The 17,718-nt window shown below is 40.8% G+C and overlaps 1 protein-coding gene across 1 annotated transcript in view; it reads left to right on the top strand.

The window, feature by feature from the left end:
* Positions 1 to 17,718, top strand: part of DST (dystonin) — a 292,631-nt gene that overhangs the window by 245,889 nt on the left and 29,024 nt on the right. The window contains exons 72-80 of the mRNA XM_033143180.1: positions 1,660 to 1,761; positions 4,651 to 4,824; positions 6,515 to 6,670; positions 8,911 to 9,108; positions 9,772 to 9,900; positions 11,319 to 11,489; positions 13,362 to 13,517; positions 13,763 to 13,969; positions 15,676 to 15,795. Of these exons, the coding sequence (XP_032999071.1) occupies positions 1,660 to 1,761; positions 4,651 to 4,824; positions 6,515 to 6,670; positions 8,911 to 9,108; positions 9,772 to 9,900; positions 11,319 to 11,489; positions 13,362 to 13,517; positions 13,763 to 13,969; positions 15,676 to 15,795 (1,413 nt within the window). The remainder of the gene's footprint in view (positions 1 to 1,659; positions 1,762 to 4,650; positions 4,825 to 6,514; positions 6,671 to 8,910; positions 9,109 to 9,771; positions 9,901 to 11,318; positions 11,490 to 13,361; positions 13,518 to 13,762; positions 13,970 to 15,675; positions 15,796 to 17,718) is intronic.

Here is a 17,718-nt window from a genome sequence, read left to right as displayed (position 1 = left end):
CTCCAGCCCTCTCTGCCTGGCCCTTTGCACTCATCCCAGGCCACCCACCTTCAACCGCACCCCCTTCCCCCAGGTCACAGTACTTCATACCCACTTTGAGTGTCTTTGCCTGGCTGGATTGTGTTCTTGAACTCTGATAGTGCCTCTTAGTAACCTGGATGAGCGAGCGTATAGAGTGGGGTGTGTAAGTGTGTGTAGAATCAAGCCTGCTATTTGAAGGTAAACTGTACATTAGTTGCTTTACCCACTTTGCCTCTGGGCTTGCTCACTATTGACATGTGGCTCCCAGAAAGTTTGCCCAGGTGGGAATGTGGACCACAGTCCGGAAAAAAGTTTCGCCATCTTTGCATTAGAAACTGCATTGCACGTTGGACCGTGGTAAAATGTTAAGAGGCAGGACAATATTGTAACATCTTAGACCCTGTTTTCTTTTATTAAAAAAAAAACCACCTGTATTTGACCAGAGGGTCCCAGCAACATGCTTATTTTTATATTTCAGCTTTCATTACTTGGGTTTAATTCCTAACCTAAAAGCCATCAGTTTCTTAGTCTTTATCCTGCATTGTCTCCAGTATGACATTATGTCCAGAAGACACTTGCAGAAACAGTGCACACTGCAAAAAGATGTGGATCTTTCCCACCAAATGGAACTAAGCAGGCTAGTTCCTAGATTTTATTGGGGTAGAGGAGGTGCTCTTTGATATATGGACATGCACATGTATGCATGCTCTTAAATGGAATACCTGCTGCCAAGTTGGAGGTGAAGTGTGAACACAACTGCTCAGGCATAGCTGATGCATGATCCCAGTAGTAATTCACACCTCATTAATGGGGAGTGAAGTGGCCTTTGCTATCCAATGTTATGAAATGTCCTTGAATGTTATGAAAATCTGGCTCCCTCAGCTGCATTTTTACCCATCTTGAGTCATAGATATGGCACCAGAAGAGTTTAATATCACTCTCTGAGCTTCCTCTAAAGACCTTCAGATATCTTGAGAATTTTAATAAATGATTTGACTCATACATTCCGGAAGGATAGCCAGATCACACTATCTGTTACCTCAAAAACAACAAAGAGATTTGTGGCACTTTAAATACAGTTCAATACTAGGCATGACCCAATGAAACTTATTCACAGAGGATTGCAACAAATACGTGACAATAATTTGGTTAGTTCTTAAGATGCCACAAGATTCTCCATTGATGCCCCAGTTGTAGGTTTTCTGGGGATAAAAATACTTGACAACTCTTATATTCAGAAATGGAGAAGTGCACAAAAAGTTGTCACAGTAGAAAAACCCAGCAGAAAATTCTAAATTCTTTGTACAGGCAACAACTGTTTTGTGTGGGGGTTATATTCCTGACCCCCATGCACATCAGTGGAGTGTGCATAAGCCCACTCTGCCCCATTATGTCTCTGCCCCCCCCTTCAGGCCATTTCCAGGTTGTAGCGATGCGCATGTTCACAGTTATGCACATATTGGACAAGCATGAAACAGTTGTTGCCTGTAATACATACAATTTTATTCAGTAGCAAATATACAGTACTCAGTGGCATTCACAGCTCAATTATTATTATGTTGCACCTACTATGAGACTATGCTATAGAATTACTTGGACTACTATTTTACCTCATTTTCTTATTCAATATGTTTACAGGCCTTATTTGACTGGGTGGATATTGCTGGCAGTAAATTAGCTTCGATGTCACCAGTTGGAACAGACCTAGAAACAGTTAAACAACAGACAGAAGAAATGAAGGTATGAAACAGTAACTTCTTACGAATGTACATCTTTCTGTGAGTGTTAGTGTTCTGAATCACTTTGCATTCAGTCTGTAACTGTCAGGGAACTGTCCCCGACTCAGCGCAGGGTGGTGGAAGGGCTCTCGGGATGCTACAGAGAGCCTCAGCCCCACCTGACCAGTAGCACCTCCTCGTCCAGCGGAGGGAGCAGCGAGGTCTCCAGTGGGGAGGGGCAGGCAGGCGAGAAGGGAGACACACTATTTCCGTCGCCCCAAGTATGCAGAAGGGTGAAACGAAAAGAGGGGAGGCTTATACCGAAACTCTTATGTTGGGGTCAGAACCGGAAGGGGCCACTCCCGGATTCTGCAGACGGTTGATACAGACATGAACTTTTTAGCTCTGCACTGTATATAGTATGCCCAATAAAACTACTAAAGAAACAGCTGGAGTTTTGCCTGGTTTCTCATGAGCAACCATCCAAGGACCTTACAGTAACAAAAAGTAAATTATTTTCGTATGGGCATGTTGTTTAAAAAAATCTACAGTACAGCCTTTTTGAGTCTGAAAGTAATATGACATCAGTTTCCTCTCCAGGTTAATTGTGGATTCCCCCCCCCCCCCTCAAAAGCGGTTATTTTTTCATCACTGCATCAATTACTTTTATGACACCCAGCTTCCCTTTTAGAATGTGCACAAGTTCCTGCAAAGCCTGTCATTCTTCATACCATGGATTAGTCCTAAACATTCATAGATCTCTTCATTTCCACTGCAGCCCACTGGACTATAAAGCAAAAACCCCAGCCAACTCTAAAAGCAATATTTGGAATGGAAATATGACTCATTCTTTTCATAATACCTGGATGCTGCTGTGTGCTTTGCACAGGAAGCAGAGATGGTATAGGATATCCTGTTTTAGGGCACAGGATTAGACTGGATGAATCCACTCCAGCCCTGTTGTTGTATGTGCAAAGCAGGGCTGAATATGTTGGGAAATTAAACAGGAAATTTAACAGCCAATATTTAAGCCCTGTCTCTCAGCAGGGGTTGAAGACTGAAAATTAGAGTTAAGAAATTACTTCTAAAAATGAAAGTGGGGATTAAGAGATCATCAAAACAGGGCAGATTAGTGATAGTGATGCATCACCTTGACCCAGGGGTATACAGTAACAGGGGTGAGGGGGAAGCCCTTCTACATTCCTCACTTCTCTCTTATTGAATCAGTGAGTATCTTTGGTAAAAGATGTTAGGCTAGATAGGGAATAGGAATTTGTGAATGGGTCACAGCAGGGAGGCTTCAGGGAGTGTTGGCTGGCCGCCCAATGACTTGCAGAGTGTGCTGAGGGCAGAAAGAAGTTATTGATGAACCCTTCTTCCTTGGATCTTCAACAAGCTTCGGGTGTGCAAAGGATTCCCTTCCTCTTCTGTGCCTGGCTCATCTGGTTTTGCATACCTGTTATTGGTCTGTGGGTCCCTGTACTTAACAGGTTTAACAGCCTTCTCAGTAAGCATTTTTTTAAAGCTCTGAAGAATTGCCTTTTGACAAAAGAGAAAGCATTTGTTAACATCAACCACTGACGTTCAAAACTCATGATATACAGTTTGTCTTTTTCACAACCAAAATTAATATCAGATGAAAAAAATTCTCCATTGGGTGGTTTTCCTTCCTCCATGCCTTTTGCAAACACTGTAGGGATATTCTGAATAGGGATGTATTATGGACACGTCCACATGGCCATCTGCCTTGAGCTCCATGCTTCTGTGTGCAATTGGAAACCGGGATATGACCCTTGGAAAGGCTGTTGCCATTTCCTCTAAGGCTAGCAACGTTCCTCTAGCAACAGGAATTCTGCACATCCCATAAAGCATGCAATTGGTGGGGAAACTAATGTCGCTAAAGCCTTGAGCACATTCTCACATTGGTGATTGGTTGCTGAAGTGTTGTTCTTCCACATCTCTGCATTTATTTATAATTACATCTAATTCAGAAATGTAATGATGTTAACAAAACGCATGCCCAGAACTGTGACTCATGTAAAAATACAAGGGGTAGACTCTTCTGGATTCAGCTAATTTATTTATTACATTGATTAGTTACTCCATAACCACATGAGTGTCAAACAATTAAAAGAATTTAAAGTATAAATCCAATAAAACATGAAATAACACCGCCAAAAATTGTAGGAAACAACAGCCATGTCAGAGCAGACTGGGTCAACAGTCAGGTAAATATAAAAACGAACAAGAGAGAGCCACAAAATATTGTTGTACTGTACAGGTAAAACTATATCCTAACCCTCAGTGAATGCAGACATTAGTATCTCTCTCTCTCTCTCTCTCTCTCTCTCTCTCTCTCTCTCTCTCTCTCTGTGTGTGCGCGCGCGCATAGTCGCAGCCAACAATCTATGTTTCTCACACTTCTCTTTCCAATGCCAATGCTGCTTACCAAGAGGGGTAGGGTGAATGCAACAAGAGCGTGACATGATGCAGGAGCAGTGGTGGATCCAGTCTGATGCTCCCACTGCTGTACCCACACCTGTTGCCTTAGCTCTGCTACTGTCCCTCTTGGTAAGCAGTAGCAATGGATGGCATTGGGAAGACAGGAAACAAACACTCAGGTGCAACAGCTGCTACTGCAGGCACACGCTCACACACAAACTGATTTTAAAATTTGTTTTAAAATTTCCTGCTTTTGCATGCTGGATGCATTTTCTTTTCCGGTGCAAGAGTGAAGTTGGCCTTCTGTTTTAATTTGGAGAAAACACATGCCTTGGTTATTGGAAATCCAGGGGCAGATATATCCAGTGTGACCTATTTGGCAATTTTGAAATAAGGACAGAGCATCCTACTAAGCACTCTTCTCTGGGTGATATTCATTGTTGACTATTGTCTTCCTTGGTTTCCACAGCAATTTAAGAAAGAAGCCTATCAGCAGCAGATTGAAATGGAACGGCTGAACCACCAAGCAGAGTTGTTGTTGAAGAAGGTGACAGAGGAGAGTGATAAGCACACCGTACAAGACCCCTTGTCTGAACTTAAGCTGTTGTGGGAAAGTCTGGAGGATAAAATTGTTAGCCGCCAGGTAAATGGAAACCAAAAGGGTAATATTCTGCCTTATGTTGCCATGAAATGCATCTCTGACACTCGTGCTCCGAAATTTCAATAGCAACAGTTTCCACGTGGAAACACTTTGTGTTTCAAAGTGTATTACTGAGCTAGGGAAGGGGTTCTCAAAACTGTGGCCTTTCATTCAGGTAATGCATAGCATCAAATACTCATATTACTTTTTGACAGTTTTTATTTATTTATTATTTTTAGTTAACATATTGCATTTTTATAGTGTAGTACAATTTGAATTGATTGGAATGCAAATTGTAATACAGCAAAATACAATACATTGGAAATAACTTTCTGACAGTAAGAGCTGTTCAACAGTGGAATGACTCCCTCAGAAGGCGATGGACTCTCCTTCCTTGGATGTTTTTAAGCAGAGGTTGGATGGCCCTCTGTCGGATGCTTTAACTGAGATTTCTGATTTGCAGGAGGTTGGACTAGATGACCCTCAGGGTCCCTTCCACCTCTACAGTTCTATGAAATAAAAAAGCAATAAAAATATTTAAATTCATACAGCATCTAGCACATTAAATTACAGTTGCTATAACAGACAGAAAAATCATGGAATGGTTCACCAAGGCCATCAACATTTTTTAGTGGTCATGGGGGGGGGGGCGGGACCCTGAGCTTAGGGAATTTTTTGCACTGCACTGCAATGCAATGCAAACTTTAAATTAGGGTAGCATGGTCAAAATGTTCCGATCCACAAATTGAGCCACTACAGAAGACCAGTTTGACACAAGGAGACAGCTGCCACATGGAGCAGTTTCCAATAAGCTTCCGGGCAGCAGATGTTTCCTGCAAATCAGGCTGTTGTTGTAGCTATGAAGCTAGAAGCTGTACACCATAGTTATTTTTATTTATTTCTGTGGGTTCATCAAAGTGCATTAGCAAAAAAAAAATGCTAGTCCCTGCCCCAAGCAGATGGCAGGAGGACATATTCCAGTGTCCTTAGGGTCAGTGATTTATTGTAAGTTGCTACACCACAATATTAAATCAGGCATATGAGATATACATGGGGAGAGATTGTTGGGTTTCTTTGGTGGAGCTCCATTTTCAAATTCTGACCCAAACACGAAGCTCACTGGTTGGTGTTGAGCAACTCTGTCTCTTTGACTAACTATCCAAGTTCCTTGGAGGATAAAATGATGCTTTTTATATTACAGCTCACTCTAGGATGGATTTCTAAAAGTAAATATTTGTAAAAGAACTTTTAACTTTGTGTTCCCTGTCTAGAATTGTTTTCAGATAATGTTGCTGCATTCAAGCGCATTACATAAAATTTAGATGACATCTCTTATTCCAGGAGCAGTTGGGGGCGGGGGTGGTGCATTGACCCTGGCATCCTGGCAGTGGAGTCACTGCTGCTCACCAAGAGGGTGCAGGACAAGGTGGTAGGGAGGTTGAGGGAGGTGGACATATTGGTGGGAGTGCTAGATAGGCCTAGCGTCAAACTGCTGGCTGCCGCACCTCTCAATAGTTGGTAGCAACTCCACTGCCAGGAGGCCAGGTGCATGGTGACACACCTCCTCGCAAGCCACTCTTGCCTTATTGCAATCATTCATTTGAGGTTTGATGCAACTAAGGACATTTTAAGTCACTTGCGGCCTTAACAAAAAGTAATAATTCCATCCATTCCCCCCCCCCTTTTTTTACAGCATAAGCTGGAAGGCGCTTTGTTGGCTTTGGGACAGTTCCAACATGCCTTGGATGAGTTGCTCGCATGGCTCACCCATACAGAGGACCTGCTGAATGAACAGAAACCTGTGGGTGGTGACCCCAAGGCTATTGAAATTGAGCTGGCCAAACATCATGTATGTAACTGATAATTCTGAGATTTATTGTTGTAGATATATCTGGATCCTTTTATGGCAACATTTGCAAAGAGCATTTTCGTACATCATCAAATCATGATTTCAAAGGATGCAAGCCCAAAGATAAATTTGTATTACAAAACGTAATTGCTAACATATAGATACTGCTGTTTCCTCCTTTCTTTACGTTTCCCAGTCATGGATGTTTCAGAAAATCTCATTGGTTTAAAAAAATGTATTCTTGGCAAAGCATCACATACCTGTCTTGGCTTAATAAATGAGTCGCAGGTACAGAAAGGGTTCAGCAAACACACACTCTTAGGTACTTCCTGCTCATTTCAGTCTTCCATGCTAGAGAGAACTTCCTCTTTGATCTTCAAAAAATTCAGGAACTTGGCAAGCAGTTGCCATTGTCCTAAAAGGGTGGAGGGGAGAAAAAGTGGCACCTGTTTCTGTTATAAAAGTTTGACTTTTTCAAATTGATGGACATTTATTTAAAACAATGAATAATAAAGCTTTTTCCATGTTCGAATTGTAACGCTGAAGTGAGAGTGTATTCAAACATGGTTCTCACTTCATTAAATCACATCATATACAGTAAGTTTCCCTTTCCTGCACTATGAAGACCATTACGGGGATGTAATTTTGTTTCTCTTCTCCCAAATCTGAATGTTACACATAGGATCAATCCACTTAATGATTCCTGCAACAAATATCCATTTCTGCTATTTTCATATGGCAAATTCTCTTTATTTACCCATCAGCTTAAATACCATTTTCTTCAGACTCCTTAAAAATGTTTCTCTTGATTTGGCAGCCATCCCTGAGATGCAATGTCCATTCTCACAGGGTTCAGCATATAGGAAGATTTGGATAGCTTGGCATAACTTTATGAAGAAATCAGCAGAATGTTACATAACACCCCTGAACCCATATACTTTGAGCCTTGATGCACTCACCATGCTTTGGCCACTTAGCTCCTCCTATTTAGGACTTCTAAGGATGGCTTTCGATGGGGACAGGCAGTTGCACCTCTCTCTTGACTTAACCATAATCCTCAAACTCAGAGCTTTCATTTTTTTAAAATAGCATGTTTCTGTAATTTGTAGAGCATTTGTTGTTGTTCAGTCGTTCAGTCGTGTCCGACTCTTCGTGACCCCATGGACCAGAGCTCGCCAGGTTGTAGAGCATAATAGGAGACAAAATATGCAAGCACTATTCTACTGCATGGGGAGAAATTAGGCTGCTCCCCCACCTTCATTGTTGGCTGCCAGCCAAGATAGCCCTCTTCTCAATCCATTTTTTCTAATTCTATTTTAAAGCTATCAGTTGCTACTAACCATGAACAATATGCCCTGCCTGCACAATTGGAGTCAGCAATGCTTCTGAATACCAGTTGCTGGAAACCACAGAAGATGTGGAATGTTATCGTGCTCAGGTCCTGCTTGTGCATTTCCCAGAAGCATTTGGTTGGCCACTGTGAGAACAGGATGCTGGACTAGACGGGCCATTGGCCTGATCTAAGCTGGACCATTGGCCTGATCCAGCAGCTCCGCCTCCCCCCAAAAAATAAATCTTGTGAATGCCCACGCTTCCTAGTTAAGTTAATGGGATGCTGTCATGTCTGCATTCCCTTTGTATCAACCATTACAGTAATGTTGCAAGAAATACTTTCCTGTTAGGAGAGTATAAACAGGAAAGTAAAAAAAGAAAAAGACTAAATTTGGTCATAGTTACTTTTACAAATCAAGCACACTAAAATATGTAATGATTTTTCGTAGTAAAGATAATGCTGTTAGGTCAGGGATAATTGTGAGAGCCAGTGTGGTGTAGTGGTTAAGAGCGGTAGACTTGTAATCTGGTGAACGGGGTTCGCGTCTCTGCTCCTCCATATGCAGCTGCTGGGTGACCTTGGGCTAGTCACACTTCTCTGAAGTCTCTCAGCCCCACTCACCTCACAGAGTGTTTGTTGTGGGGGAGGAAGGGAAAGGAGAATGTTAGCCACTTTGAGACTCCTTCGGGTAGTGATAAAGTGGGATATCAAATCCAAACTCTTCTTCTTCTTGTAAACTATTAATGATAGTCCCATTCCCTTAGGCAGACTCTGAATCCTGTATGTGCTATTCTTACATACTGCCTGCAAAGGTTTTTACTGAAATTATTATGTTGCCACTTTAGTACAACTGAATGAAATTAGCGTTTTTAAAATACAGCAAGGCATGACATGTTTGTAACTGCAGGTGCTGCAAAATGATGTCTTGGCTCACCAGTCCACTGTGGAAACAGTTAAGAAAGCAGGAAATGACCTTATTCAGTCAAGTGCTGTTGAAGAAGCGAGCAATCTGCAAAGCAAGCTGGAACTTCTGAATCAGCGATGGCAAAATGTCTTGGAAAAAACAGAAAAGAGGAAGCTGCAGCTGGACAGTGCTTTGATCCAGGTGTGTATGAGAAACTGAACCAAAGGGAAATAAACTTGCATTGAATTAATATATTTGAGCACATTTCAGCCAAGGTTAAGTTCTTTTACAGCTACTGATTTCCACAGGAGAAATTGGCAACACAGTTAGTTAGCTTTCTGTCACTGAAATCGTAGGACTCAGAAATGGATAACTTTGGCTGGATTCTGCCCTTGGAGAACTAGCAATAATTTGAAGTATCAAGCTATAGATTATAACTATCACTGAGCCTGAGTTTGTGTGCTTAAGTTCCCATTTGTACAGCACTTTTTCTCTGTCCGTGCCTAACTGTACTGTAATTAATATTTGCAGTCATATTTACTGTATGGATGATTTTTAAAAATGCATTTCCAATTGGAATTATTTGAGATATAAAATATAACAGTTTCATACAATTGATGAAATGTTTGTGGGTCTTTCTTTTTTTCTTTCCTTCTTCCTTTCACATTTTACCCTGTTTCATTATACGGACAACAATTTGCAGTTTTTACTCCAGAGGATATCTCTGGTTTAGTAGCATTTCTTTTTAAAGTTTTTTTTTCTTAAGTCTGATTTCATAGGCTCAACATTTACAACCCCTTAGCTGATGTAGCATGTTAGGTTATTGAAATATGTTCTGAAATGCTGTGGTGATGTATTGCTTAGGCCCAAGGTTTCCATGGTGAAGTTGAAGATCTGCAACAATGGCTGACAGAAACGGAGCGTCAGCTTTTGGCATCGAAACCAGTTGGTGGTTTACCAGAGACTGCAAGAGAACAGCTTAATATCCATATGGTAAGGATCTCAGCATTGCAGATGGTCCCAATTTGGAAGCTAAACTTTTGTGGCCATTCGTAGTGAAACATTTGCACAGTGAAATGCATGTAAGGTTTAATGAGAACACTCTCTTATTTTTTTTGGTAATTTACTAAGTAGCAAAATTGATTGAGCAGTACATGTGTATGTCTGAACAGTTCTCAGCATTATTTTACAGTGAAGAAAAAGACTTTAAGGGTATTGTTGATGACTCTAGTACTCAGCTATAAAGTTTAGCTGAGTACAGTACTATAGTCATCAATAATACCCTTAAAGTCTTTTTCTTCCCTGTAAAATAGTGCTGAAAACTGCTCAGCTAAGTTTTTCCTTTTCCCTTTTCTGTATATCCTCTTCTTTAAACCAGATTGTTTTTGAATTTACTTGCAGTCTCAAATTTAAGAGCTTATTCTGTTGTCCCTTAGCTTTTGTTAGAACATTTTTTAAAAAGCTAGCCAATGATTGCAGCACATTCTCCATTTATTATTTCCTTCCTCATCAATACAACTCGTGTTACCAGTACACAGAGGCAAAGACTGTACTCTAAGTCAGCAGACAGCACAATGGTATTCTTCTTTTCAGTGTCTGAATGAAGTAGTTCAGAGCCAAAACCTCATTAACAGTTGCCTGCCCTCTTGTACTTAGAATATAAGATTAAGTTCTTAACTCCAACTAGGTTCAGATTTAGGTTATCATTCAGTGGTGCTGCAAGCATGTGCAGCATTGCAACCAAGGTCTGGAATGTAAAGAAATGGCACTCACATGTGGGAGAGAGCTTTTCTACTTCCTTTTTTAATGAAACAGCTTTTAAATAGAACAGCCAGCCTCAGGCAAACAGGGCACACAAACTGCCTTCCTTTGCACCCCAGCCTTGGTGTATATTTCTTAGAAAAGCTAACATAGATGACAAGTACATATTCAACGGAGATGCAAAGCGTAGCTGGTGGGTTTTTCTGTAAGCAGCTTCACAATCTTCTGTGGTTATGCCTTTGTTTTAGATCAGCTTTGATCACCATGGCCTGGTAAGATGGTTCATTTCACGCAGAAATTTAAGGGCACAGGGCAAAGCTTATGACTGTCTCTCACACACAAGTAATAAATCAGATTTTACTGGGCTATTTCTTGTGTTCTGAACAGCCCTTGTTTTAGCCTCTCTTTTGAACCTGGAGAGGGAAGGGAGAATGGCATATCCATGCCCCTGGAAATTAGTTGTGGGCTGCAGACTGCCCAGGGTTGGAAATACTGAATGTGCACAGTGGCACCTCCTTTGTTCAACTCACATTAACTCCCCAAAATATAGCTAGCATGCTTAAAGTAATATGTGAAACTTTTACGGAGACAACATTTTCGAATAAATGTTTATGCATTAATGATTTGTGATACTTTCCCTCTTTGTTTAGGAACTCTGTGCTGCCTTTGAAGCTAAAGAAGAAACATACAAGTGTCTGATGCAAAAGGGCCTACAGATGCTTGCAAGATGCCTAGAGACTATTGAAACAAATGTTGAGCAGGACATAAATAATCTTAAAGAGAAATGGGAATCAGTGGAAACAAAGCTGAGTGAAAGAAAAGTATGTTGCATATCAAACATGGGGAAATTCTTTGAAATGTGTTTGGGTGTCTTAATATTAGAATATTGCAAATACAGAATTTTCCTTTTAGCAGGCGCTAGGGATCCATGCAATTAAACCTGTAAATGATGTCACACACCATGATTCATCTGGAAAAGCAGATCAATAAATTACATGGCAGCAGACCAATGTTTGTAAATGAAAACACCTCCTATTGTAGTCTATAGGTCGCAGACCTAAGGAATGAATAAATCCTTTCTAGCCACCCAGTCCATCATCCTGTCAGCTTGGAACTGATGTTTTAATTTTATTGCTGGCATTTGAACATAGCAGTTCTTAAAAGTTTTAAGTGATGAGGCCTCTCTCGTGTCCTCTGGGAGGCGACCTCATATTCCTGGAGAAGCATCTTACTCATAGCTATAGGTTTCCATGGGGGTGGACATTATTTTGTAAAAAAATAAAATAAAAAATACTCCAAACATAGATAAACAGTTTACTCTGAGCCAGACTATAAATTACATCTTGAAGCAGCTGAAATACAAATATGTTCATATGGAACAGAAATGATTAAACAAATAAATGAAGCCATTCTTGGGAAAAGGAGTATTTGCATTCTCATGTAATGTAAATTTAAAGGATTGTTTCAATTGTATTAGATGGCCTGGGCCAGCAAAACCTTTGGGTAGTCAGTATAGTTACATATGATATTGCAGACAAACCATGTTGACACCCAACACATTATATTCTTCAGCTGTATGAGAAAGGGGCCCAGTTCACATTATATCACTAAACCATTGTTTAGCATTGGGGGATAAGTCGCAGCTAGCCTCAAGACTTTTGTTGCAGCTAGTCTCAGACTAGTCTCTAGACACATTAAAGAAGTGTTTTAGTTAAATGCGTTGTAAATTTAAACAGGGAAAACAGGTAGAGAAAAATGGGACTTCACAGTGCCATCTGGTAGCACACTGTTATATCACATATACAATCTAGCTGAGTCCTTGTTCACTCCCCTCACCTCCAGTACTGCCCCAAGGGGAAGATTGAAAGCTTCCACTTCCATTTTGGATAAACCACTGTTGAGCACTGCATCTGAACCATAAACTGCTTAAGCATGGTTGTTGCAACAAGACAGCTTCTTAAACTATGGCTTAATTTATTTATTTTTCATTTCGGCAAGCCATAGTTAAGATTAAACACATGAGTTTGGATGCTATGAAAGGCTATAGTTAATAAATAAATAAAAATGAAACCTGCTGAATTTCTCCTTCTGACTGTACCATAGTGGGGAGGACAGGAGCTTAGGACTCACTCTCGTAACATCTGGAACAGCAGTAATCTGTACGGTGGAAGAGAGGGGGGTAGCTTCTGTTCTGCACATAGACCTGCCAGCCCAAAAGTTGTCTGAACTAGACCTGTGTTCGGCAAAAAGGATAGTCTCCATAGTGCAAATCCCCAACTTTATCTTCCTAATCCTTCATGCAATACAACTGCATATTATCCCCTTTTCATGCAAGCAGAATCAAAGCTGAAATGATGTTCCTGGATTACAGTCTGAATATTTGCAAGGCTCATCATTTAGCACTGAATGGCAGGAGTCTGTATGTGACATTGGATGCTCTTCTGCCTGCTCAATCCTTGTAGGTTCTCTGTTTTGTCAGTTTCTGCTGAAATATTTTTAGAAATATCTTTCCTTGTGTGCCGTTTAAATATTCAGAGCATACCAGTATTAAACTGGAAAAAAATAGGCAACAGGACAACAGTGGCCTTCTTCCAAATTACATTCAGACATGATTTGGTTTATTTCTCTATAAAGTTTATATGGTTTCTAGTGTAAACTGTTCACTGCTGCTAATTTATGGTGTGTTCTTACAGATCAAACTGGAAGAAGCTCTCAATTTGGCAATGGAGTTCCACAACTCACTGCAGGACTTCATCAACTGGCTTACTCAAGCTGAGCAAACCTTGACAGTAGCTTCTCGGCCAAGTCTTATCTTGGATACTGTCTTATTTCAAATTGATGAACACAAGGTATGTACAGAAACAACAACAGATGTGTAACTTTCTTCTTCCCGTTCCTTGGACCCACAGGCTGGCTGGCTTGTATTCATGTTTAAAGCAAGCCAGCACCATTAAAATCCAAATACATTTTACAGTTTTTTGAAGTGACATTTTATAGTGTCTCTGACCAATAAAGTAGTGCATAACACCATCACTCTGTGTGCTAGAAGACTCTGAAGCTTTTCAAATATTATCTTTTTTCTTTCTTTCGCAAGGTCTTTGCCAATGAAGTGAATGCCCACCGTGACCAGATTATTGAGCTGGACAAAACTGGAACACATTTGAAATACTTCAGCCAGAAACAGGACGTTGTCCTCATTAAAAATCTGCTGATCAGTGTCCAGAGTAGATGGGAAAAAGTAGTTCAGCGCTTAGTGGAAAGAGGAAGAGCTTTGGATGATGCAAGGAAGCGCGCCAAGCAGGTAATGTGAGCGTAACCTTGCTGTAACTAAACCCATGTTTAAATGAACAGTGTGATGACTTTAAGTCATCTAAAGGAAACTGGAAACTATTAAATCAACAGGTTTGGCAAGTAGTGGGAGCCAGAATGGCTGTTTCTTCAGGCCAGACACCAAAAGTGAAAGTAGAATCTTTACTTTCTAACCAAGCAACAGAGTGGTATATGGATGCAGATGTTTATTAGCAGTGTTCCTGTTTTGCATGGGAAGTTCATCCTTATTTTATTTTTCACAATCATCTTGATTAATCCACCATTTTCTGAAACAAATTGCAACCTCTCTACATGGGTGCTTCTAGCCTTCTCAACATTTTTGTAGTTTCAACTTAGGCTGAGGCTTATTGTACTCATGCGTGTAATATCAAAGGGATACGACTGTGTAGGGACCATGTCATTTCAGGTTTTTTTGTATGTGTAGAGGAGGTGGATTAAAATCAAAGCCCATATTTGGGTGGGACAGGGAGATGGCTACATGAGGCAGACAACTCAAACTTTTGATTATGTGTGTTAATTTTTCATGTGGGCTGCAGTTGTCATGTGGGGTATTTTTAAACAAACAAACAACACCCCATATAAAAAATAAGGAAGTACTGTCTGCATGATTGCAGTACCCTCACAACTGCACTTTATCATATGTGTGAATCATCCCAACAAGATAGCGTGTCTAAGGAAAGAGTAGCAAACCCATGGATCACGTGGGACCCATGAGGTCATGTCAGGCAGCTTACTTGCCCCCAGAAAATTTGGGATATCTTCCTCCACTTATTAGGAAAGGTGCCTCTTCTTCTGCTGTGATGCCAGAGGTAGGACACTGAACTCAAGAAACAGGAACAGAAGCACTTCCGTTTCCTGAGCTTCATATCCTGCTTGCAATGTTTCCTCGCCAAAGGAGAAGAGGCACATTGGCAGAGTAACTGGAGGCCTCTTGTTCTCATTCCAGCCCTGGGCTAGGAGGAAAATATCCTCTCTTCCTAGTCCGGCACTTATGTTGGCAAAAAAACAGCATGCATGTTTTATTGACCTTGTGTATGCGTGTGTATGTATAGTGTATGTTTCTACATGTGGTGGAAGCATGGGTAGCAGCATGTTATTTGCATTTGTGCTGAGAGTATGTGGCCCTTGAAGGGTTCAGCAACCATAAGAGTGGCCCTCAGGCCAGAAAGGGCCACTCCTGGTCAAGTAGATATGTCACTGTGTCAATAGAGGTTGGGAGTCTTGGATTTTCCCAGCATGGGGCTTGAACCCATCGCCCTGAAATTAAGAGTCTCATACTCTGCTGACTGAGCGATCCCAGAGATATTTCAAATAATTTGCATCACTCTAAAAGGGAAATAGTCATTTGGTCCAACATTTATTTGCGTGAATCCAGTCTGGATTGCCTGGCTTTTAATATTGTGGGCCTGATTCAACTAAGTTGTTGCGCCAGTGGAAGCCAGCACATGAGTTCTGCTGATGCAACTTGACTTCCCGTCCTCTCCTACCTTGCACCCTTCCCATTTAAATTAGTAGACGTGACTGACTTAGACCCATTAATTTCAGTGCATCCACCCTGAGTGAAACCTAACTGAATGCAACCCTTAATATTTTTCAAAGCTAAATGTGTGTTGAATGTTTTGAATGCATAATCTATGCCTGTCAATGTATGTAATTGAAAATCTTGCTTTTCCACAGTTCCATGAAGCCTGGAACAAACTTACTGAATGGCTGGATGATTCAGAAAAGACTCTGGATACAGAGCTTGAAATTGCAAATGATCCAGACAAAATTAAGATGCAGCTTGCCCAGCATAAGGTGAGTCACTGGTAATGGAATGTAGAGGCTGTCCAATCAGATGGCAGGAAAGCCAGTGAACCAAGCACTGTGTAATTAGCAGGAGGAGGGAGATTTATTGGTCACTGGGTTGGAATGTTTGCCACCATCGAATTCAAACACTGGCAGTTTTCCAGCTTGTAAAATAAATAGAAGCTAGGAGGTTTCTCTGCAGGGTTCCATCTTCTGAAACTACATGTGGAAAGGAAAAGCACAATAGTAAAGAATCATAGGAACAAGATAAAGGGTACATTTAAAAACTATGCTATTTTTTCTGTGTGCAATGTTATACGACAATAGGATCTGCTAGAGTTTAACTGCACTCAAGACTGGCTTTCATTGCTCAGAGATTGTGTGGACCACCATTTGTAACACATTTTTTTAAAAAAACAAAAAACAACCCAGCTTATCTCAAAAAAATAAGTAAATTGCAGTTTGACAAATCCTTAATAGCTTTAGTGAAACAATTTTCCCCACCACTTGGAAATGCATTAGATGCAATGGGGCTGTCAACAACACAAACAAAAGTTGCAATAGGAGAAAAGAGAATTTTTCTGTTAAGGGTCCACAGCTGTCAAGCGCCTTTCCATAAATCTGGTGATGTGCAGATGAAAAGTAATCTTTAAAACCTGGTCCTCTTCTGAATGGCTATAGGGAAAGGGACGCACTGTGAACAGGGATTATCTGCTCTGCAAAACTACTTGTATGCTGAAGTTCAAGAATTACTGTTACTTTGGTCTGCCCAGCACTCTCAATATCTTGGTTGTCAGTCAGATCTTAGCACCTTACACTTAAAAAACCAAAACACCCTTTCTTAATGCTTTGTTTGCTTTGCACATCCACTGTTGGGTGTTTTTTGTTTGTTTGTTTCTTTCTTGTTATGAGGTTTGATCCTTTAGTTTTAAAATGGATGTTTATGAGACTGACAGCTATATCTCTACCTTCACAAGACTGTGAGCTAGTCAGCCAAACAGATCACCATTGGAATTGTGCGATAGCCTTACCCCACATGTGCCCACTCAAGAGCTTTAGTCTGTGGAACTAGCACTGTTACAGGTGCAACATGATTCCACATTTGTAAGAAACCGTTGTTTCCATGTGGCAGTATCTACACTTTCAAACTCCCTGTCTGTCTGTCTGCATCAGGCAGGCACTTTTACTGTACTCTTTCTGCCATCCCTTAAAACAGGCTTCCTCAAACTTAGCCCTCCAGATGTTTTTGGCCTACAACTCCCATGATCCCTAGCTAGCAGGACCAGTGGTCAGGGATGATCAGAATTGTAGTCTCAAACCATCTGGAGGGCTGAGTTTGAGGAAGCCTGTTCACACAGGAATATTCTACACCTGGAGGTGCCAGGAACTGAACCTTCTATATGCAAAGGATGGGTCTTACCACTGAACTACAGACCTTGCCCCTGATCAGATGATAATTCCATCAGTGTGTGCATTCTGGAAGGATTTTGAGTTTTAAAAGACCTCAGACTGGCCACCAGTCTACTTCTGGGACTGGATTTTTACACTCAGCTGGCAACTGGTATGTTTAGAGATGGGTCTTTTGTGGGAAAACATTTTAAGAATATCTTTTTTTTAAGAAATGCAAATTTTCATATTTTTTAAATTCAAAAATGCAGATTAATTCAGAAAAGGGGTGGAATGGATTTATGAATGCACATTTGGTAAACTGACACACACTGGAAACATACTGACTTGTCCACCTCTATTAACCTCTCATTCCCCCAATACATGGATAGTCATAAAATAGCCTCCAAAAATCCTAGCTACTCTTCTTAGCAAATATTTGTATGTTGCATGCCTTTGGTTGCTGCATGTTTTCCTTTTATAAAGTAAACCATGAGCCATTGTTGAAGGTTTAAATGCTTTTAGTATCTAAGGCTAAAGACCGTA

Source organism: Lacerta agilis, chromosome 3, assembly GCF_009819535.1.
Source record: "Lacerta agilis isolate rLacAgi1 chromosome 3, rLacAgi1.pri, whole genome shotgun sequence".
NCBI lineage: Eukaryota > Metazoa > Chordata > Lepidosauria > Squamata > Lacertidae > Lacerta > Lacerta agilis.
The sequence above is the reverse complement of the archived record's forward strand: the minus strand, read 5'-3'. Positions and strand labels throughout refer to the sequence as shown.